This window comes from Hypanus sabinus, chromosome 32 (assembly GCF_030144855.1).
Source record: "Hypanus sabinus isolate sHypSab1 chromosome 32, sHypSab1.hap1, whole genome shotgun sequence".
Classification (NCBI taxonomy): Eukaryota; Metazoa; Chordata; class Chondrichthyes; order Myliobatiformes; family Dasyatidae; genus Hypanus; species Hypanus sabinus.
This window is the reverse complement of record NC_082737.1, coordinates 440,743-464,149: the sequence shown is the minus strand read 5'-3', so window position 1 is coordinate 464,149 and position 23,407 is coordinate 440,743. Positions and strand designations below refer to the sequence as shown.

Sequence of the window (23,407 nt, the reverse complement as noted above, 5' to 3'; positions counted from 1 at the left end):
AGTGTTGTACAATCGATGATCAGGTTGGTTTCTGGGGAGTGTTGTACAATCAATGGTTAAGATTGTGTCTGAGGAGTGTTGTACAATAGGTTATCAAGATGGTGCTGGGGGGTGTTGTACAATCGATAGTCAAAATGGATTCTGGTGTGTGTTAAATAACAGATGGTCAAAATGGTGTCTGGGGAGTGTTGTACAATCAATAGTCAAGATGGTGTCTGGGTGGTGTTGTACAATCGATAGTCGAGATGGTCTCTGGAGAATGTTGTACAATAGATGGTCAAGATGGTGTCTGGGGATTGTTGTACAATTGATGATCAGGTTGGTATCTGGTGACTGTTGTACATTCGATGGTCAAGATTGTGTCTGAGGAGTGTTGTAGAATAGATTATCAAGATGGTGCCGGGGGGGTGTTGTACAATCGATAGTCAAAATGGTGTCTGGGGACTGTTGTACATTCGATGGTCAAGATGGTGTCTGGGGAGTGTTGTACATTTGATAGTCAAGATAGTGTCTGGGGACTGCTGTACAATAGATCATCTAGATGGTATCTGGGTAGTGTTGTACAATTGATAGTCAAGATGGTGTCTGTGGAGTGTCGTACAATAGATGGACAAGATGGTGTCTGGGTTTGTTGTACAATAGGTGGTCAGTATGGTGTCTGGTTAGTGTTGTACAATCGATAGTCAAAATGGATTCTGGTGTGTGCTAAATAATAGATGCTCAAAATGGTGTCTGGGGAGTGTTGTACAATCAATAGTCAAGATGGTGTCTGGGGAGTGTTGTACTGTAGATAGTCAAGATGGTGTCTGGGGAGTGTTGTACTATAGATAGTCAAGATGGTGTCTGGGTGGTGTTGTACAATTGATGATCAGTATGGTGTCTGGTTAGTGTTGTACAATCGATAGTCAAAATGGATTTTGGTGTGTGTTAAATAATAGATGGTCAAAATGGTGTCTGGGGATTGTTGTACAATCGATATTCAGCTTGGTATCTGGGGAGTTTTGTACAATCGATGTGGAGTGTTGTACAATAGATTATCAAGATGGTGCCGGGGGGTGTTGTACAATCGATAGTCAAAATGCTGTCTGGGGACTGCTGTACATTCAATGGTCTAGATGGAGTCTGGGGAGTGTTTTACATTCGATGGTCAAGATGGTGTCTGGGGAGTGTTGTACTATAGATAGTCAAGATTGTGTCTGGGTGGTGTTGTACAATCGATAGTCGAGATGGTCTCTGGAGAATGTTGTAAAATAGATTGTCAAGATGGTGTCTGGGGTGTGTTGTCCAATTGATGATCAAGATGGTGTGTGGGGATTGTTGTACAATTGATCATCTAGATGGTATCTGGGTAGTGTTGTACAATTGATAGTTAAGATGGTGTCTGTGGAGTGTTGTACAATAGATTATCAAGATGGTGCCGGGGTTGTTGTACAATCGATAGTCAAAATGGTGTCTGGGGACTTTTGTACATTCGATGGTCAAGATGGTGTCTGGGGAGTGTTGTACATTTGATAGTCAAGATAGTGTCTGTGGAGTGTTGTACAATAGATTATCAAGATGGTGCCGGGGGGGTGTTGTACAATCGATAGTCAAAATGGTGTCTGGGGACTTTTGTACATTCGATGGTCAAGATGGTGTCTGGGGAGTGTTGTACATTTGATAGTCAAGATAGTGTCTGTGGAGTGTTGTACAATAGATTATCAAGATGGTGCCGGGGGGTGTTGTACAATCGATAGTCAAAATGGTGTCTGGGGACTTTTGTACATTCGATGGTCAAGATGGTGTCTGGGGAGTGTTGTACAATTCATAGTCAAGATGGTGTCTGGGGAGTGTTGTACTATAGATAGTCAAGATGGTGTCTGGGTGGTGTTGTACAATCGATATTCGAGATGGTCTCTGGAGAATGTTGTAAAATAGATGGTCAAGATGGTGTCTGGGGTGTGTTGTACAATTGATGATCAAGATGGCGTGTGGGGATTGTTGTACAATTGATCATCTAGATGGTATCTGGGTAGTGTTGTACAATTGATAGTTAAGATGGTGTCTGTGGAGTGTTGTACAATAGATTATCAAGATGGTGCCGGGGTTGTTGTACAATCGATAGTCAAAATGGTGTCTGGGGACTGTTGTACATTCGATGGTCAAGATGGTGTCTGGGGAGGGTTGTACATTTGATAGTCATGATAGTGTCTTTGGAGTGTTGTACAATAGATTATCAAGATGGTGCCGTGGGGTGTTGTACAATCGATAGTCAAAATTTAGTCTGGTGTGTGTTATACAATCAATAGTCAAGATGGTATCTGGGGAATGTTGTGCAATAGATGGCCAAGATGGTGCGCAGGGAGTGTTGAATAATTGATGGTCAAGATGGTGCCAAGGGAATGTTGTACATTCGATAGTCAAGATGGTATCTGGGGAGTGTTGTGCAATAGATGGTCAAGATTGTGTCTGAGGAGTGTTGTACAATAGATTATCAAGATGGTGCTGGGGTGTGTTGTGCAATCGATAGTCAAAATGGTGTCCTGTGACTGTTGTACATTCGATGGTCAAGATTGTGTCTGGGGAGTGTTGTACAATTGGTAGTCAAAATGGTGTCTGGGGAGTGTTGTACAATCAGTAGTCAAGATGGTGTCTGGGGAGTGTTGTACTATAGATAGTCAAGGTGGTGTCTGGGTGGTGATGTACAATCGATAGTCGAGATGGTCTCTGGAGAATGTTGTACAATAGCTGGTCAAGATGGTGTCTGGGGTGTGTTGTCCAATTGATGATCAAGATGGTGTGTGGGGAGTGTTGTACAATTGATGATCAGGTTGGTATCTGGGGAGTGTTGTTCAATCGACAGTCAAAATTTAGTCTGGTGTGTTGTACAATGAATAGTTTATATGGTGTCTGGGTGGTGTTGTATAACTGATAGCCAAGATGGCGTCTGGGGAATGTTTTACAATAGATGGGCAAGATGGTGTCTGGGGAGTGTTGAACAATCGATGATCAAGATGGTATGTGGGGAGTGATGTACATTCGATAGTCAAGATAGTGTCTGGAGACTGCTGTACAATAGATCGTCTAGATGGTGTCTGGGGAGTGTTGTACAATTGGTAGTCAAAATGGTGTCTGGGGTTTGCTGTCCAATAGGTGGTCAGTATGGTGTCTGGTTAGTGTTGTACTATAGATAGTCAAGATGGTTTCTGGGGAGTGTTGTACTATAGATAGTCAAGATGGTGTCTAGGTGGTGTTGTACAGTCGATAGTCGAGATGGTCTCTGGAGAATGTTGTACAATAGATGGTCAAGATGGTGTCTGGGGTGTGTTGTCCAATTGATGATCAAGATGGTGTGTGGGCTTTGTTGTACAATTGATGATCAGGTTGGTATCTGAGGAGTGTTGTACAATCGATGGTCAAGATTGTGTCTGAGGAGTGTTGTACAATAGATTATCAAGATGGTGCCGGTGGTGTTGTACAATCGATAGTCAAAATGGTGTCTGGGGACTGTCGTACAATAGATGGTCAAGATGGTGTCTGAGGACTGTCGTACAATATATCGTCTAGATGGTGTCTGGGGAGTGTTGTACAATTGGTAGTCAAAATGGTGTCTGGGGTTTGTTGTCCAATAGGTGGTCAGTATGGTGTCTGGTTAGTGTTGTATAATCGATAGTCAAAATGTATTCTGGTGTGTGCTAAATAATAGATGGTCAAAATGGTGTCTGGGGAGTGTTGTACAATCAATAGTCAAGATGGTGTCTGGGGAGTGTTGTACTATAAATAGTCAAGATGGTGTCTGGGGAGTGTTGTACTATAGATAGTCAAGATGGTGTCTGGGTGGTGTTGTCCAATTGATGATCAGTATGGTGTCTGGTTAGTGTTGTACAATCGATAGTCAAAATGGATTCTGGTGTGTGTTAAATAATAGATGGTCAAAATGGTGTCTGGGGATTGTTGTACAATCGATGATCAGGTTGGTATCTGGGGAGTTTTGTACAATCGATGGTCAAGATTGTGTCTGAGGAGTGTTGTACAATAGATTATCAAGATGGTGCCAGGGGAGTGTTGTACAATCGATAGTCAAAATGGTGTCTGGGGACTGTTGTACAATAGATCGTCTAGTTGGTGTCTGGGTAGTGTTGTACAATTGATAGTCAAGATGGTGTCTGTGGAGTGTCGTACAATAGATGGTCAAGATGGTGTCTGTGGAGTGTTGTACTGTAGATGGTCAAGATGGTGTCTGGGGAGTGTTGTTCAATCAATAGTCAAAATTTAGTCTGGTGTGTGTTGTACAATCAATAGTTAATATGGTGTCTGGGTGGTGTTGTATAATTGATAGCCAAGATGGTGTCTGGGGAATGTTCTACAATAGATGGTCAAGATGGTGTCTGGGTAGTGTTGTACAATCGATAGTCAGGATGGTGTCTGGGGAGTGTTGTACAATCGATGATCAAGATGGTGTCTGACGGGAGTTGTACAATAGATAGTCAAGATGGTGCGCAGGGTGTGTTGAACAATTGATGGTCAATATGGTGCCAAGGGAATGTTGTACATTCGATAGTCAAGATGGTATCTGGGGAGTGTTGTGCAATAGATGGTCAAGATTGTGTCTGAGGAGTGTTGTACAATAGATTATCAAGATGGTGCTGGGGTGTGTTGTACAATCGATAGTCAAAATGGTGTCCTGGGACTGTTGTACATTCGATGGTCAAGATTGTGTCTGGGGAGTGTTGTACAATTGGTAGTCAAAATGGTGTCTGGGGAGTGTTGTACAATCAGTAGTCAAGATGGTGTCTGGGGAGTGTTGTACTATAGATAGTCAAGATGGTGTCTGGGTGGTGTTGTACAATCGATAGTCGAGATGGTCTCTGGAGAATGTTGTACAATAGCTGGTCAAGATGGTGTCTGGGGTGTGTTGTCCAATTGATGATCAAGATGGTGTGTGGGGAGTGTTGTACAATTGATGATCAGGTTGGTATCTGGGGAGTGTTGTACAATCGATGGTCAAGATTGTGTCTGAGGAGTGTTGTAGAATAGATTATCAAGATGGTGCCAGGGGAGTGTTGTACAATCGATAGTCAAAATGGTGTCTGGGGACTGTTGTACTTTCGATGGTCAAGAAGGTGTCTGGGGAGTGTTGTACATTCGATAGTCAAGACAGTGTCTGGGGAGTGTTGTACTATCGATGGACAAGATGGTGTCTCGGACGTGTTGTACAATGGATAGTCAAGATGGTGTCTGTGATGTGTCGTACAATAGATGGTCATGATGGTGTCTGGGGAATGTTGTACAATCGATAGTCAAAATTTAGTCTGGTGTGTGTTGTACAATCAATAGTCAATATGGTGTCTGGGTGGTGTTGTGCAATCGATAGCCAAGATGGTGTCTGGGGAATGTTGAACAATCGATGATCAAGATGGTGTGTGGGGAGTGATGTACAATCGACGGTCAAGATGGTGTCTGGAGAGTGTTGTACAATCGATAGTCAAGATGGTGTCTGGGGACTGTTGTTGGTCAAGATGGTGTAACTCCCTGGGTCGCCTCAGGCTCGCTCAGCTCGTTCTGGTCTAGGGGGAGCAGCCCTCGGCCCCGCCAAACTGGATAATCAGCTGGTGTGGATGCTGTGTGATGTCCCCGCCTCGCCCAAAACCAGACAGTACACCATATGCGATTAAATGAGTACAATTTATAAAGGTTACTATAACTAAGTGATTAATAACGATACAGTACATATGAAGAGAAAATTAAAGAAAAGGCGCCAAACTTATCAAAGTCCAAACCACTTCGTGCACAACCGTTGGAGCTCAATTACTGAAGTCTTCTGGCCACCATTCGATCCCCACCGAACTCCTCGACTCGCAGCTCAGGACCCTCCGAACTCCTCGACTCTCCAAACAGCTCAGGACCCTCCGAGTGGTCAACCAAGCACATCTAGCTTCATCCCCCCCTTCCTCGGAGAATCTCCCGGCCTCGGACCCCCCTTTGGGGTCCGATCTTCGCCCAGCTTAGAGCATTGCGTCCTCTCTCTCAACCCCCTCGCGCCGATCTGCCCAAAAGCCCATCAACAAAAGCTTACAGACTCAGAAGAAAGAACATTAATCCCCATTTGGTTTACAAACGAATACCATTCTCGTTATCAGTAAATTAGCATTCCTGCTAGTTAACAAAAGGAAACCCTTTCCCAACAGTAACAAAGAAAAAAAAGAAACCCCCTTTACAATGGTGTCTGTGGAGTGTTGTACAATCGATAGTCAAGATGGTGTCTGGGGACAGTTGTACAATAGTTGGTTAAGATGGCGTCTGGGGAGTGTTATACTATAGATGGTCAAGACGGTGTCTGTGGATTGTTGTACAATCGTTGGTCAAGATGGTGTCTGGGGAGTGTTGCAATGTAGATGGTCAAGATGGTGTCTGGGGACTGTTGTACAATAGACGGTCAAGATGGTGTCTGGGGAGTGTTGTACAATAGATGGTCAAGATGGTGTCTGGGGAGTGTTGCACTGTAGATGGTCAAGATGGTGTCCGGGGAGTGTTGTACAATCGATGGTCAAGACGGTGTCTGTGGATTGTTGTACAATCGTTGGTCAAGATGGTGTCTGGGGAGTGTTGCACTGTAGATGGTCAAGATGGTGTCTGGGGAGTGTTGTACAATAGACGGTTAAGATGGTGTCTGGGGAGTGTTGCACTATGGATGGTCAAGATGGTGTCTGGGGAGTGTTGTACAATAGATGGTCAAGATGGTGTCTGGGGAGTGTTGTACAATCGATGGTCAAGATGGTGCCCGGGGAGTGATGTACAATAGATGGTCAAAATGGTGTCTGGGGAGTGTTGTACAATAGATGGTCAAAATGGTGTCTGGGGAGTGTTGTACAATAGATGGTCAAAATGGTGTCCAATTATAATATTCTTCACAGTACATCTATAGAAATCGGCTGTGTCTTCAGTTACAATTTGTTATTATAAGCTAATTATTATTAGATTATTTAAGCAGAAATTATTAGAATATTGGAATTACTGTGACAAGAAGTACAGACAGACTCTGTTTACCCTTCTTGCTGCCTCAGTAAAGCAGCCAGCGTAATCAAAGACCCCACCCCGGACAGTCTCTCATCTCCCCTCCCATCGGGCAGTAGATACAAAAGTCTGAAAGCACGTACCACCAGGCTCAAGGACAGCTTCTACCCCCACTGTCATCAGACTCTTGAACGGACATCTTGTACGATAAGAGGATCTGTCCTGGGACCAGTATGTAAGTGTCATTATAAAGAAGGCATGGCAGCTCCTCGACTTTCTGAGAAGTTTGCACAGATTCAGTCTGTCACCAAAAATGTTGATCAACTTCTATAGAAGCGCTGTGGAGAGTACTTCTGACTGGTCCCATCCCGGCCTGGTATGGTAACACCAGTGACCAAGATCAGAACAGTCGTGGGTGCAGCCCAGTCCATCACAGGAAAAGCCCCGCCCACCATTAGACACATCTACAAGCAGCATCCATCATCAAGGACATCACCATCCAGTCCATGCTGTCCTCTCACTGCTGCCATCGGGAAGGAGTTACAAGAGCCATGGGTCCTACAATTCCCTTCAAACTATCAGACTCCTGAACTGGTGTAGGTAACTTCAGTTCCTGTCGGGTAGTTTCTTAAATGCCCCTGATATATCTGACTCTACCACCACACTGACAGGACATTCCATGCACCCAGCACTTATGTTTAGAAAAAAAATACCTTTGAAAATTATGACCCCTCATATTAGCCACTTAGACTCTGGAAAAATGTCTCTGTTCGATTGATGTCTCTTACCATCTTGTCAAGTCACCTCTCATCCCTGTCTGCTCCAATGATAAAAGCCTGAGCACACTCTCCAAAGCTTCCTATCTTTCCGAAAGCCATCCAACCCAGTCTGCCCTGTCACGTATGGGGAGTTCAAAAACATTGTAAAATCTGTGGTGGGGAGGAGGGAATGGGGGAAGAGTGAAGGAGACTGGAGGGGTAGGAGGGGGTAAGACTAAGGTGGAGGGAACACCATGGGGAGAGGAAGGAAAGTGGGGAGCAGGCAGCAGAGGAAGGGAAAGTGGAGGGAGACTGGAGATTGGGGATGGGATTAAGGTCTGGAGTGTGGGATGACGTGAGGTGACTGGGGTGGGGGGGACCCAATGCTGAGAGGGAGCCATGGGAAGTTTCTGGAAGTTTCCCTCGAAGTTTCCCTCGAAGCCACACACTGTTCTGACTTGGAAATACTTTGCTGTTCCTTCAGCATCTCTGGGTCAAAACCCTGGAACTCCTGAAATCAATGTGGGTGTCCCCACACATCAAGGACTGCAGCATTTCAAGAAGTCAGCTTATCACCACCACCTTCTCCAGGACATCTCTGGTTCAACAGTTAAACACTGGCTCAACCTCAGAAACTCTTGTCCCTTTTGATGAAAAAATAACAAAATTATTGCTGCTTAGGGGTTGCTAAGTGGAAGTGCAGATGGGGGTTGTGGTTGGCAGAGAAAGAGGATGGGGAACGTGAGCTGTACATTAACACTGAACATCGTTCTGTCCCTCAGTCACAGACTCCGCACTCGGTGATCCGTGTGTAACCCACACCGTCCTGGATCAGCCCTGGAGGAGCACGAATTGTTCCAACACTGAGTGTACCGGTGGAGAGTTGATGAATGATAAAAATCTTGCTGTGAGATGGTACAGATTTAACAGGTAAAGTGAGGAGATAATCATTGAGAAACTGGACACAGAAGGGGAATGTAAACAGGGGAACAAGGGGTGTGTGAATGGGAAATGCAGGGAGACCGGGATCACCAGTGACTACACTGAGATGGGGAGTAAATACAGGTAGAGGGAAGATCCCACATTCTCAGGGTAGAGGCAAGGGGGAGGTACAACAGAGAGGAATTCCCAGGAATGGGGTGTTACTGACCAGAGACTGGGTACGGACAGGGTGAGTGTAATTTCCCATGTCTCTCTGAGTGAATAAACTCCCTCAGATCAGGGACTGACTCTCTGATTGTTGTTTCAGTTCCGGAGGATGGAAGATTCCCGAGACGGTCGTTCCAGAGTATCACTGCTCCGGGGAGAACCCAGGCTGGTTAAACGGTAGGGTTTTTTTATTTTCGGAGAAGGTCAGACTGATGACCAGATCTCTTCAGATACAAACACAGAACTCCACCTCCCTGAGAGGGCTTCCCACAGTTACCCAGACCGCACTCCAGACCTGGATCCTTGTGGAGTCTGGTGGAGGAGCTCCGGCTTCCTGGAGACTCCCAGGTGTTGGGTCGTGGTTCCCTGTATTCAGAGCTAGAGAATTCTCTGAATGTCGGTGAAATTTTTACAGTGGCTCAGTCTGGACTTTGCATCTGAACCCAAAGTGAGGAACATCGGGGGTGGGGCTTCACCAGCTGTCAGTCACATCAGGGGTGGAGTTTCACCAGATGTCAGTCACATCAGGGGTGGGGCTTCACCAGCTGTCAGTCATATCAGGAGTGGGGCTTCACCAGCTGTCAGTCACATCAGGGGTGGGGATTTACCAGATGTCAGTCACATCAGGGGTGGGGCTTCACCAGCTGTCAGTCACATCAGGGGTGGAGTTTCACCAGTTGTCAGTCACATCAGGGGTGGGGCTTCACCGGATGTCAGTCACATCAGGGGTGGGGCTTCAGCTGTCAGTCACCAGGGGTGGGGCTTCACCAGCTGTCAGTCACATCAGGGTCTGGGCTTCTCATTCTGTCAATCATACTGCATCAGGGCCTCACCTGGTGTCAGTCACAACATGAGAGGCATTTTTGTTACCAGACTAAACACCTAGGGGACTCTCAGACCAGGTGCTGTAGGGAGGGTGGGGTGGGAAGTGTGAAGAGAGCACATCACTGCTGACTGATTTACAGTGGGTCCTGATTCACATTCCCTGCTGTACTGTGGGACCGGGTATATTTTACAGAGTTTCTAAATCTCATTCCAGGTCCCCATCCCAACGTGGGAGAGGGTGAGGTGACCAGGACTGTCTGCTTCAGCAAGGATGAAAACCCCTGTGAGAAGTACCAGGAGATCAGGGTGAAAAACTGCTCTGGTTACTTTGTGTATCGGCTGGAGCCTACAACCAGGAATGATTCTGTGTACTGTACAGGTGGGTCATCGTTCCCCAGTGACACTGGAGTGTGGAGATGGGGTGGAGGGTGAGGGAAAGAGCGAAAGTCTAATGTATCTGACTCTACCACCCCTTGTGGGGAATTTCAGTCGCTCACAACTCCCTGTGTGAGGGACCTGTCTCCGAATCAGGATTTATATCACAGAGTTATGTTGTGGAACATGTTAACTTTATGGCAGCAGTACATTGCGATACATGATAAATGGATATAGGGAAAACAAACTGAGTTACATCAAGCATAGATATGACTATTAAATAGTTAAGTAAATAGGAAGTGCAAATGAACAGAAATGAGAAAAGTAGGGAGGTTGTGTTCATGGGTTCAATGTCCATTTAGGAATCGGATGGCAGAGGGGAAGAGCTGTTCCTGAATCACTAGGTGTGTGCCTTCAGGCTTCTGTACCTCCTACCTGAAGGTAACAGTGTGAAGAGAGCTTGTCCTGGGTGGTGGGGATCCTTAATGATGGATGTCACCTTCCTAAGGCATCCCTCCTTGAAGATTTCTCAGGTACACGGAGACTAGTACCCTTGATGGTAAATTTTGCAAGTTTTTGCAACTTATTTCAATCTTGGCCAATCGCACCGTCCCCACATACCAGGTGGTGATGCAGCCAGTCAGAATGCTCCACTTGCGGGGTGGGGGGGGACGCCACTGAACAGTTTCTATTAAAGTCAGGCAAGCCATCCTCGGAGAGTGATTAAAGAATTCTCTTCAGATGCTGGGTTAAAAGCTGAGGAGGAAATGGAAAGAGTTCATGAAGGGAACACTTGACCGTCTTCACAGAGAAATGGACGAAAGGTTTGCTCGTTTGCACAACACTGATGCCAAGTTTGGGTTCCTTCTCACTGTCGAGCGATTGTGTTATGGCACCAACAGTAACGACCTAAAGTAACGATACTAAAGTCTGAAAGCACGTACCACCAGGCTCAAGGACAGCTTCTACCCCCAATGTCATCAGACTCTTGAACGGACATCTTGTACGATAAGAGGATCAGTCCTGGGACCAGTATGTAAGTGTCATTACAAAGAAGGCATGGCAGCTCCTCGACTTTCTGAGAAGTTTGCACAGATTCAGTCTGTCACCTAAAGCTTCGACCAACTTCTATAGATGTGTGGTGGAGAGTATTTCAGTCTGGTTGCATGACAGCCTGATATGGAAACACCAATGCCCAAGATCAGAACAGTAGTGGATGCAGCCCAGTCCATCACAGGAAAAGCCCTCCCCACCACTAAACACATCTACAAGCAGCATCCATCATCAAGGACCCCACCATCCAGTCCATGCTGTCCTCTCACTGCTACCATCGGGAAGGAGGTACAGGAGCCTTAGCTCCCACACTACCCCTCAAACCATCAGACTCCTGACCTAGTGTAGGTAACTTCAGTTCCTGTCTGGGAGTTTCTTAAATGCCCCTAATATATCTGACTCTACCACCACCCCTGACAGGACATTCCATGCACCGACCGCTCTAGGTTTAAAAAAATTACCTTTGAAAATTATGACCCCTAGTATTAGCCACTTACACGCTGGAAAAATGTCTGTTCGATTGATGCCCCTTACCATCTTGTACGCCTTTATCAAGTCACCTCTCATCCTTGTCTGCTCCAATGATAAAAGATCACAAGGCAAAGGAGCAGAAGTGGGCCATTTGGCCCATTGATTCTGCTCCGCCACTCCACCATGAGCTAAACTATTCTCCCATCTAGTTCTGATTTCCGGCTTTTTCTCCATGTCCCTTGATACCCTGACTGATTAGATACTTATTAATCTCCTCCTTAAACACCCTCAATGATTGCGCCTCCACAGCTGAATGTGGCAACAAATTCCATAAATCCACGACCCTCTGGCTAAAAAATTTCTCCTCATCTCTGTTTTAAATGGGTACCCTCTAAATCTAAGTCTGTGGCCCCTTGTCCTGGACTCATTGACCAAGAGAAACAGCCTCAGTGAAAATGCCTGAGCACACCCTTTAAAGCTTCCTATCTTTCCTGTATCCATCTGGCCCAGTCTGCCCTGCCACATATGGGGAGTTCAAAAACATTGTAAAATCTGTGGTGAGGAAGAGTGAAGGAGACTGGAGGGGTAGGAGTGGAAAGACCGAGGTGGAGAGAAGACCATGAGGTGAGGAAGGAACGTGGGAGGAGGCAGCAGAAGAAGCGGAAGTGGAGAAAGACTGAAGGTTGGGGATGGGATTAAGGTCTTGGGTTTGGGATGAAGTAAGGTGACTATCGGGGGGGAGCTGAGAGGGAGCCATGGGAAGGGGTGTGCTTGTGGGAAATTTTCTGGAATTCTCCCTTTAAGCCACACACTGTTCTGACTTGGAAATACATTGCTGTTCCTTCAGCATCTCTGGGTCAAAACCCTGGAACTCGCGAAATCAATGTGGGTGTCCCCACATATCAAGGACTGCAGCAGATCAAGAAGTCAGCTCACCACCACCCCCACTGACTCAAGGACATCCCTTGCCCAGGGGTTCCTGAGGGTGGAAGTGCAGATGGGGGTTGTGATTGTCAGAGAAAGAGGATGGGGAACGTGAGCTGTACATTAACACTGAACATCGTTCTGTCCCTCAGTCACAGACTCCGCACTCGGTGATCCATGTGTAAACCACACCGTCCTGGATCAGCCCTGGAGGAGCACGGATTGTAACTGCACAAAGTATACCGGTGGACAATGGAAGGGAGATAAAAATCTTGCAGTGGGATGGTACAGATTTAACAGGTAAAGTGAAGAGATAATCACTGAGAAACTGGACACAGAAGGGAATGTAAACAGGGGAACAAGGGGTGTATGAATGGGAAATGCAGGGAGACCGGGATCATCAGTGACTACACTGAGATGGGGAGTAAACACAGGGAGAGGGGAGATCCCACATTCGCGGGGTCGAGACAAGGGGGAGGTACAACAGAGAGGGAGTTCCCAGGATTGGGGTGTTATTGACCAGAGACAGGGTACGGACAGGGTGAGTGTAATTTCCCTTGTCTCTCTGAGTGAATAAACTCCCTCAGATCAGGGACTGACTCTCTGATTGTTGTTTCAGTTCCGGAGGATGGAAGATTCCCGAGACGGTCGTTCCACAGGGTTGCTGCTGCGGGAAGAAATCAGGCTGGTTAAACGGTAGGGTCAGAGCGTGGCTCAGTTATTTCCAGAGAGGGTCTGACTGATGACAGATCCCTTCACGTACAAATACAAACACAGATCTCAAACTCCCTGAGAGGGCTTCCCACAGTTACCCAGATCACACTCCAGCCCTAGATCCTCATGGAGTCTGATGGAGGAGTTCCAACTTCCTCGAGTTTCCCAGGAGCTGGGCTGTCGTTCCATGTATTCAGAGCTGGTGAATTCTCTGAATGTCGGTAAAATTTTTACTGAGGCTCTGTCTGGGCTTTGCATCTGAACCCAAAGTGAGGAACATCAGGGGTGGGGCTTCACCAGCTGTCAGTCACATCAGGGGTGGGGCTTCACCAGATGTCAGTCACATCAGGGGTGGGGCTTCACCAGATGTCAGTCACATCAGGGGTGGGACTTCACCAGATATCAGTCACATCAGGGGTGGGGCTTAACCTGATTTCAGTCACATCAGGGGTGGGGCTTAACCTGATTTCAGTCACGTCAGGGGTGGGGCTTCACCAGATGTCAGTCACATCAGGGGTGGGGCTTAACCTGATTTCAGTCACATCAGGGGTGGGGCTTCACCAGCTGTCTGTCACATCAGGGGTGGAGCTTCACCAGATCTCAGTCACATAAGGGGTGGGGCTTCACCAGATGTCAGTCACATCAGGGGTGGGGTTTCACCAGCTGTCAGTCACATCAGGGGCGGGGTTTCACCAGCTGTCAGTCACATCAGGGGTGGAGCTTCACCAGATGTCAGTCACATCAGGGGTGGGGCTTCACCTGATTTCAGTCACATCAGGGGTGGGGTTTCACCAGCTGTCAGTCACATCAGGGGCGGGGTTTCACCAGCTGTCAGTCACATCAGGGGTGGAGCTTCACCAGATGTCAGTCACATCAGGGGTGGGGCTTCACCAGATGTCAGTCACATCAGGGGTGGGACTTCACCAGATATCAGTCACATCAGGGGTGGGGCTTAACCTGATTTCAGTCACATCAGGGGTGGGGCTTCACCAGCTGTCTGTCACATCAGGGGTGGAGCTTCACCAGATGTCAGTCACATCATGGATTGGACTTCACCAGATGTCAGTCACATAAGGGGTGGGGATTCACCAGCTGTCAGTCATATCAGGGGTGGGGCTTCAGCTGTCAGTCATATCAGGGGTGGGTCTTCACCATCTGTCAGTCACATCAGGGGAGGGGATTCACCAGCTGTCAGTCATATCAGGGGTGGGGTTTCACCAAATGTCAGTCACATAATGGGTGGGGCTTCACCAGCTGTCAGTCACATCAGGGGTGGGGCTTCACCAGCTGTCAGTCACATCAGGGGTGGGGCTTCACCAGCTGTCAGTCATATCGGGGTCTGGGCTTCTCATTCTGTCAATCATACTGTATCAGGGTCTCACCTGGTGTCAGTCACACCATGAGAGGCATTTTTGTTACCAGACTAAACCCCTGGGTCTCTCAGACCAGGTGCTGTAGGGAGGGTGGGGTGGGGAGTGTGAAGACAGCACATCACTGCTGACTGATTTACAGCGGGTCCTGATTCACATTCCCCGCTGTACTGTGGGACCGGGTACATTTTACAGTGTTTATAAATCTCATTCCAGGTCCCCATCCCAACGTGGGAGACGGGGAGGTGACCAGGACCGTCTGCTTCAGCAAGGGTGAAAAACCCTGTGAGAAGAGCCAGGAGATCAGGGTGAAAAACTGCTCTGGTTACTTTGTGTATCGGCTGTGGCCTACAACCGGGAATGATGCTGTGTACTGTACAGGTGGGTCACCGTTCCCCAGTGACTCTGGAATGTGGGGGTGGGGAGGAGGGTGAGGGAAAGATTAAAAGTCTAATGTATCTGACTGTACCACCCCTGGTGGGGAATTTCAGTCACTCACAACTCCCTGTGTGAGGAACCTGTCTCAGAATCAGGTTTATTATCACTGACTTATGTTGTGGAACATGTTAACTTTATGGCAGCAGTACATTGCAATACCTGCTAAATAGATATAGGGAAAACAAACTGAGTTACATCAAGCATAGATATGACTATTAAATAGTTAAGTAAATAGGAAGTGCAAATGAACAGAAATGAGAAAAGTAGGGAGGTTGTGTTCATGGGTCAAAATGTCCATTTAGGAATCGGATGGCAGAGGGGAAGAGCTGTTCCTGAATCACTAGGTGTGTGCCTTCAGGCTTCTGTACCTCCTACCTGAAGGTAACAGTGTGAAGAGAGCCTGTCCTGGGTGGTGGGGATCCTTAATGATGGATGTCGCCTTCCTAAGGCATCCCTCCTTGAAGATTTCTCAGGTACACGGAGACTAGTACCCTTGATGGTAAATTTTGCAAGTTTTTGCAACTTATTTCAATCTTGTCCAATCGCACCGTCCCCACATACCAGGTGGTGATGCAGCCAGTCAGAATGCTCCACTTGCGGGGTGGGGGGGAACGCCACTGAACAGTTTCTATTAAAGTCAGGCAAGCCATCCTCGGAGAGTGATAAAAGAATTCTCTTCAGATGCTGGGTTAAAAGCTGAGGAGGAAATGGAAAGAGTTCATGAAGGGAACACCTGACCATCTTCACAGAGAAATGGACGAAAGGTTTGCTCGTTTGCACAACTCTGACACCAAGTTTGGGTTCCTTCTCAATGTCGAGGGATTGAGTTACAGCGCTGTGGTGAACTACATATACCTGTCTGGACAGGCCCCTCTGCTGACTGCTCCTGTGGCTCCTCCCTCAGACCCCTGTAAAAGGGTGACTGGAGGCACTGCTCCTCCCTAGTCTCCAGGATGTTGTGTGGTGGTCTCTTGCTGCTAATCGTGGTCTCTTGCAGCTAATAAAAGCCTAACGTTCACCTCCCGTCTCCGAGAGTTATTGATGGTGCATCAGGCGCCAACAGTAATGACCTAAAGAAGAAGTGTGAAAATCTGGGTGAATTGTCCAGCTCTGATGCTGATGGACAGCAGATATATGAAGAAATTTTGTGTTGCAGAATGTTGCTGTCAAGGTGGGTCAACATGAAAATGTCACCATCTGAAGAGCTTCCTGAATTTGTTGTTCAGTATGGAGATGAGAGTGTCTACCCCAATCTTCGCATTGCTATTCAGATAATGCTAACCATCACAGTTTCCATCGCCAGCTGTGAGAGATCATTCAGCAAGTTAAAACTACTACTTCCATGTTCGAGAGCCTCCGTGGGTCAGGGCAGACTCTGTGATCTTGCTCTGCTGAGTGAAAAACTGAAAAAACTGACTTTGATCACATCATAGACCAATTTGTATCAGTGAAAGTAAGGAAGGTGCAGTTATAATTTTCATGTAGGGTCATGATTTGTTAATTAACGAGCTTGACTTGTACTTTTGAGCTGATATTATGGTAAAGTTATCTAAAGGATGGGTGTCAGATGTTGGGACGGGGGTACAATTTCAGTGCTTGCTGTAGGCGCTACTTTCCGTAGATACGCCCCTGCATTCCACTGTGTTGTGTTGGGCCGCTGCAGGGTGTGATGCACTACAGTGGGCCTCTGTGAGACAATCGGTGGTGGTTGTTCCCCCACCGGGTCTGCTTCATAGAGCCTCCCTGCTGGGGAGCCACGGCTTCAGCTCAGAGATAGAGTGTAGCCCCCGGTACATCCAAACGGACCCCCAGTGGGTCAGCAGGTCCAGGACAATGATGCAGCACTCAGGGATGTAGGAAAGCCACACTGCGTGCTCCATTGTGTTTATCCCCATTCCGATGTGCAGTCACCTCTTCCCTCTCAACACCGCGTGCTCCACCGTGTTTAACCCCATTCCGATGCGCAGTCACCTCTTCCCTCTCAACACCGCGTGCTCCACCGTGTTTAACCCCATTCCGATGCGCAGTCACCTCTTCCCTCTCAACACCGCGTGCTCCACCGTGTTTATCCCCATTCCGATGTGCAGTCACCTCTTCCCTCTCAACACCGCGTGCTCCACCGTGTTTATCCCCATTCCGATGTGCAGTCACCTCTTCCCTCTCAACACCACGTGCTCCACCGTGTTTATCCCAATTCCGATGCACAGTCACCTCTTCCCTCTCATCACCGCGTGCTCCACCGTGTTTATCCCCACTGCGATGTGCAGTCACCTCTTCCCTCTCATCACCGCGTGCTCCACCGTGTTTAACCCCATTCCGATGTGCAGTCACCTCCTCCCTCTCAACACCGCGTGCTCCACCGTGTTTATCCCCATTCCGATGCGCAGTCACCTCCTCCCTCTCAACACCGCGTGTTCCACCGTGTTTATCCCCATTCCGATGCGCAGTCACCTCTTCCCTCTCAACACCGCGTGCTCCACCGTGTTTATCCCCATTCCGATGTGCAGTCACCTCTTCCCTCTCAACACCGCGTGCTCCACCGTCTTTATCGCCATTCCGATGTGCACTCACCTCTTCCCTCTCAACACCGCGAGCTCCACCGTGTTTATCCCCATTCCGATGTGCAGTCACCTCTTCCCTCTCAACACCGCGTGCTCCACCGTGTTTATCCCCATTCCGATGCGCAGTCACCTCTTCCCTCTCAACACCGCGTGCTCCACCGTGTTTATCCCCATTCCGATGTGCAGTCACCTCTTCCCTCTCAACACCGCGTGCTCCACTGTGTTTATCCCCACTCCGATGTGCAGTCACCTCTTCCCTCTCAACACGGCGTGCTCCACCGTGATTATCCCCATTCCGATGCGCACTCACCTCTTCCCTCTCAACACCGCGTGCTCCACCGTGTTTATCCCCATTCCGATGTGCAGTCACCTCTTCCCTCTCATCACCGCGTGCTCCACCGTGTTTATCCCCATTCCGATGTGCAGTCACCTCTTCCCTCTCAACACCGCGTGCTCCACTGTGTTTATCCCCACTCCGATGTGCAGTCACCTCTTCCCTCTCAACACCGCGTGCTCAACCGTGTTTATCCCCATTCCGATGTGCAGTCACCTCTTCCCTCTCAACACCGCGTGCTCAACCGTGTTTATCCCCATTCCGATGTGCAGTCACCTCTTCCCTCTCAACACCGCGTGCTCCACTGTGTTTATCCCCACTGCGATGTGCAGTCACCTCTTCCCTCTCATCACCGCGTGCTCCACCGTGTTTATCCCCACTCCGATGTGCAGTCACCTCTTCCCTCTCAACACCGCGTGCTCCACCGTCTTTATCGCCATTCCGATGTGCACTCACCTCTTCCCTCTGAACACCGCGTGCTCCACCGTGTTTATCCCCATTCCGATGTGCAGTCACCTCTTCCCTCTCATCACCGCGTGCTCCACCGTGTTTATCGCCATTCCGATGTGCACTCACCTCTTCCCTCTCAACACCGCGAGCTCCACCGTGTTTATCCCCATTCCGATGTGCAGTCACCTCTTCCCTCTCATCACCGCGTGCTCCACCGTAATTATCCCCATTCCGATGCGCAGTCACCTCTTCCCTCTCAACACCGCGTGCTCCACCGTGTTTATCCCCATTCCGATGCGCAGTCACCTCTTCCCTCTCAACACCGCGTGCTCCACCGTGTTTATCCCCATTCCGATGTGCAGTCACCTCTTCCCTCTCAACACCGCGTGCTCCACCGTGTTTATCCCCACTCCGATGTGCAGTCACCTCTTCCCTCTCAACACCGCGTGCTCCACCGTCTTTAACGCCATTCCGATGTGCACTCACCTCTTCCCTCTGAACACCGCGTGCTCCACCGTGTTTATCCCCATTCCGATGTGCAGTCACCTCTTCCCTCTCATCACCGCGTGCTCCACCGTGTTTATCGCCATTCCGATGTGCACTCACCTCTTCCCTCTCAACACCGCGAGCTCCACCGTGTTTATCCCCATTCCGATGTGCAGTCACCTCTTCCCTCTCAACACCGCGTGCTCCACCGTGTTTATCCCCATTCCGATGCGCAGTCACCTCTTCCCTCTCAACACCGCGTGCTCCACCGTGTTTATCCCCATTCCGATGTGCAGTCACCTCTTCCCTCTCATCACCGCGTGCTCCACCGTGTTTATCCCCAGTCCGATGTGCAGTCACCTCTTCCCTCTCAACACGGCGTGCTCCACCGTGTTTATCCCCAGTCCGATGTGCAGTCACCTCTTCCCTCTCAACACGGCGTGCTCCACCGTGATTATCCCCATTCCGATGCGCACTCACCTCTTCCCTCTCAACACCGCGTGCTCCACCGTGTTTATCCCCATTCCGATGCGCAGTCACCTCTTCCCTCTCATCACCGTGTGCTCCACCGTGTTTATCCCCATTCCGATGCGCAGTCACCTCTTCCCTCTCAACACCGCGTGCTCCACCGTGTTTATCCCAATTCCGATGCACAGTCACCTCTTCCCTCTCATCACCGCGTGCTCCACCGTGTTTAACCCCATTCCGATGTGCAGTCACCTCTTCCCTCTCAACACCGCGTGCTCCACCGTGTTTATCCCAATTCCGATGCACAGTCACCTCTTCCCTCTCATCACCGCGTGCTCCACCGTGTTTATCCCCATTCCGATGTGCAGTCACCTCTTCCCTCTCAACACCGCGTGCTCCACCGTGTTTATCCCCATTCCGATGCGCAGTCACCTCCTCCCTCTCAACACCGCGTGCTCCACCGTGTTTATCCCCATTCCGATGCGCAGTCACCTCTTCCCTCTCAACACCGCGTGCTCCACTGTGTTTATCCCCATTCCGATGTGCAGTCACCTCTTCCCTCTCAACACCGCGTGCTCCACTGTGTTTATCCCCATTCCGATGTGCAGTCACCTCTTCCCTCTCAACACCGCGTGCTCCACTGTGTTTATCCCCACTCCGATGTGCAGTCACCTCTTCCCTCTCAACACGGCGTGCACCACCGTGTTTATCCCCATTCCGATGCGCATTCACCTCTTCCCTCTCAACACCGCGTGCTCCACCGTGTTTATCCCCATTCCGATGCGCAGTCACCTCTTCCCTCTCAACACGGCGTGCTCCACCGTGTTTATCCCCATTCCGATGTGCAGTCACCTCTTCCCTCTCAACACGGCGTGCTCCACCGTGATTATCCCCATTCCGATGCGCACTCACCTCTTCCCTCTCAACACCCCGTGCTCCACCGTGTTTATCCCCACTCCGATGTGCAGTCACCTCTTCCCTCTCAACACGGCGTGCTCCTCCGTAATTATCCCCATTCCGATGTGCAGTCACCTCCTCCCTCTCAACACTGCGTGCTCCACCGTGTTTATCCCCATTCCGATGCGCAGTCACCTCCTCCCTCTCAAAACCGCGTGTTCCACCGTGTTTATCCCCATTCCGATGCGCAGTCACCTCTTCCCTCTCAACACCGCATGCTCCACCGTGTTTATCCCCATTCCGATGTGCAGTCACCTCTTCCCTCTCAACACCGCGTGCTCCACCGTCTTTATTGCCATTCCGAAGTGCACTCACCTCTTCCCTTTCAACACCGCGTGCTCCACCGTGTTTATCCCAATTCCGATGTGCAGTCACCTCTTCCCTCTCAACACCGCGTGCTCCACCGTGTTTATCCCCATTCCGATGCGCAGTCACCTCTTCCCTCTCAACACCGCGTGCTCCACCGTGTTTATCCCCATTCCGATGTGCAGTCACCTCTTCCCTCTCAACACCGCGTGCTCCACTGTGTTTATCCCCACTCCGATGTGCAGTCACCTCTTCCCTCTCAACACGGCGTGCTCCACCGTGATTATCCCCATTCCGATGCGCACTCACCTCTTCCCTCTCAACAACGCGTGCTCCACCGTGTTTATCCCCATTCCGATGTGCAGTCACCTCTTCCCTCTCATCACCGCGTGCTCCACCGTGTTTATCCCCATTCCGATGTGCAGTCACCTCTTCCCTCTCAACACCGCGTGCTCCACTGTGTTTATCCCCACTCCGATGTGCAGTCACCTCTTCCCTCTCAGCACGGCGTGCTCCACCGTGATTATCCCCATTCCGATGCGCACTCACCTCTTCCCTCTCAACACCGCGTGCTCCACCGTGTTTATCCCCATTCCGATGCGCAGTCACCTCTTCCCTCTCAACACCGCGTGCTCCACCGTGTTTATCCCCATTCCGATGTGCAGTCACATCTTCCCTCTCATCACCGTCTGCTCCACCGTGTTTATCCCTATTCCGATGTGCACTCACCTCTTCCCTCTCATCACCGCGTGCTCCACCGTGTTTATCCCCATTCCGATGCGTAGTCACCTCTTCCCTCTCAACACCGCGTGCTCCACCGTGTTTATCCCCATTCCGATGTGCAGTCACCTCTTCACTCTCAACACCGCGTGCTCCACCGTGTTTATCCCCATTCCGATGCGCAGTCACCTCTTCCCTCCCAACACCGCGTGCTCCACCGTGTTTATCCCCATTCCGATGTGCAGTCACCTCATCCCTCTCGACACCGCGTGCTCCACCGTGTTTATCCCAATTCCGATGTGCAGTCACCTCATCCCTCTCAACACCGCGTGCTCCACTGTGTTTATCCCCACTCCGATGTGCAGTCACCTCTTCCCTCTCGACACCGCGTGCTCCACCGTGTTTATCCCAATTCCGATGTGCAGTCACCTCTTCCCTCTCAACACGGCGTGCTCCACCGTGTTTATCCCCATTCCGATGCGCACTCACCTCTTCCCTCTCAACACCGCGTGCTCCACCGTGTTTATCCCCATTCCGATGTGCAGTCACCTCTTCCCTCTCAACACCGCGTGCTCCACCGTGTTTATCCCCATTCCGATGTGCAGTCACCTCTTCCCTCTCAACACCGCGTGCTCCACCGTGTTTATCCCCATTCCGATGCGCAGTCACCTCTTCCCTCCCAACACCGCGTGCTCCACCGTGTTTATCCCCATTCCGATGTGCAGTCACCTCATCCCTCTCAACACCGCGTGCTCCACTGTGTTTATCCCCACTCCGATGTGCAGTCACCTCTTCCCTCTCAACACGGCGTGCTCCACCGTGTTTATCCCCATTCCGATGCGCACTCACCTCTTCCCTCTCAACACCGCGTGCTCCACCGTGTTTATCCCCATTCCGATGCGCAGTCACCTCTTCCCTCTCAACACCGCGTGCTCCACCGTGTTTATCCCCATTCCGATGTGCAGTCACCTCTTCCCTCTCAACACCGCGTGCTCCACTGTGTTTATCCCCACTCCGATGTGCATTCACCTCTTCCCTCTCAACACGGCGTGCTCCACCGTGTTTATCCCCATTCCGATGTGCAGTCACCTCTTCCCTCTCAATACCGCGTGCTCCACCGTCTTTATTGCCATTCCGATGTGCACTCACCTCTTCCCTCTCGACACCGCGTGCTCCACCGTGTTTATCCCAATTCCGATGTGCAGTCACCTCTTCCCTCTCAACACCGCGTGCTCCACCGTGTTTATCCCCATTCCGATGCGCAGTCACCTCTTCCCTCTCAACACCGCGTGCTCCACCGTGTTTATCCCCATTCCGATGTGCAGTCACCTCTTCCCTCTCAACACCGCGTGCTCCACTGTGTTTATCCCCACTCCGATGTGCAGTCACCTCTTCCCTCTCAACACGGCGTGCTCCACCGTGATTATCCCCATTCCGATGCGCACTCACCTCTTCCCTCTCAACAACGCGTGCTCCACCGTGTTTATCCCCATTCCGATGTGCAGTCACCTCTTCCCTCTCATCTCCGCGTGCTCCACCGTGTTTATCCCCATTCCGATGTGCAGTCACCTCTTCCCTCTCAACACCGCGTGCTCCACTGTGTTTATCCCCACTCCGATGTGCAGTCACCTCTTCCCTCTCAACACGGCGTGCTCCACCGTGATTATCCCCATTCCGATGCGCACTCACCTCTTCCCTCTCAACACCGCGTGCTCCACCGTGTTTATCCCCATTCCGATGCGCAGTCACCTCTTCCCTCTCAACACCGCGTGCTCCACCGTGTTTATCCCCATTCCGATGTGCAGTCACCTCTTCCCTCTCAACACCGCGTGCTCCACCGTGTTTATACCCATTCCGATGCGCAGTCACCTCTTTCCTCTCATCACCGCGTGCTCCACCGTGTTTATCCCCATTCCGATGCGCAGTCACCACTTCCCTCTCATCACCGCGTGCTCCACCGTGTTTATCCCCATTCCGATGTGCAGTCACCTCTTCCCTCTCATCACCGCGTGCTCCACCGTGTTCATCCCCACTCCGAGGTGCAGTCACCTCTTC

General features: G+C 49.8%; 1 protein-coding gene across 1 annotated transcript in view; it reads left to right on the top strand.

Annotated features, from left to right (window-relative positions):
• Positions 1 to 23,407, top strand: part of LOC132384392 (uncharacterized) — a 214,422-nt gene that overhangs the window by 69,654 nt on the left and 121,361 nt on the right. The window contains exons 4-9 of the mRNA XM_059955498.1: positions 8,534 to 8,681; positions 9,001 to 9,077; positions 9,940 to 10,104; positions 12,701 to 12,848; positions 13,168 to 13,244; positions 14,849 to 15,013. Coding sequence (XP_059811481.1) covers positions 8,534 to 8,681; positions 9,001 to 9,077; positions 9,940 to 10,104; positions 12,701 to 12,848; positions 13,168 to 13,244; positions 14,849 to 15,013 — 780 coding nt within the window. The remainder of the gene's footprint in view (positions 1 to 8,533; positions 8,682 to 9,000; positions 9,078 to 9,939; positions 10,105 to 12,700; positions 12,849 to 13,167; positions 13,245 to 14,848; positions 15,014 to 23,407) is intronic.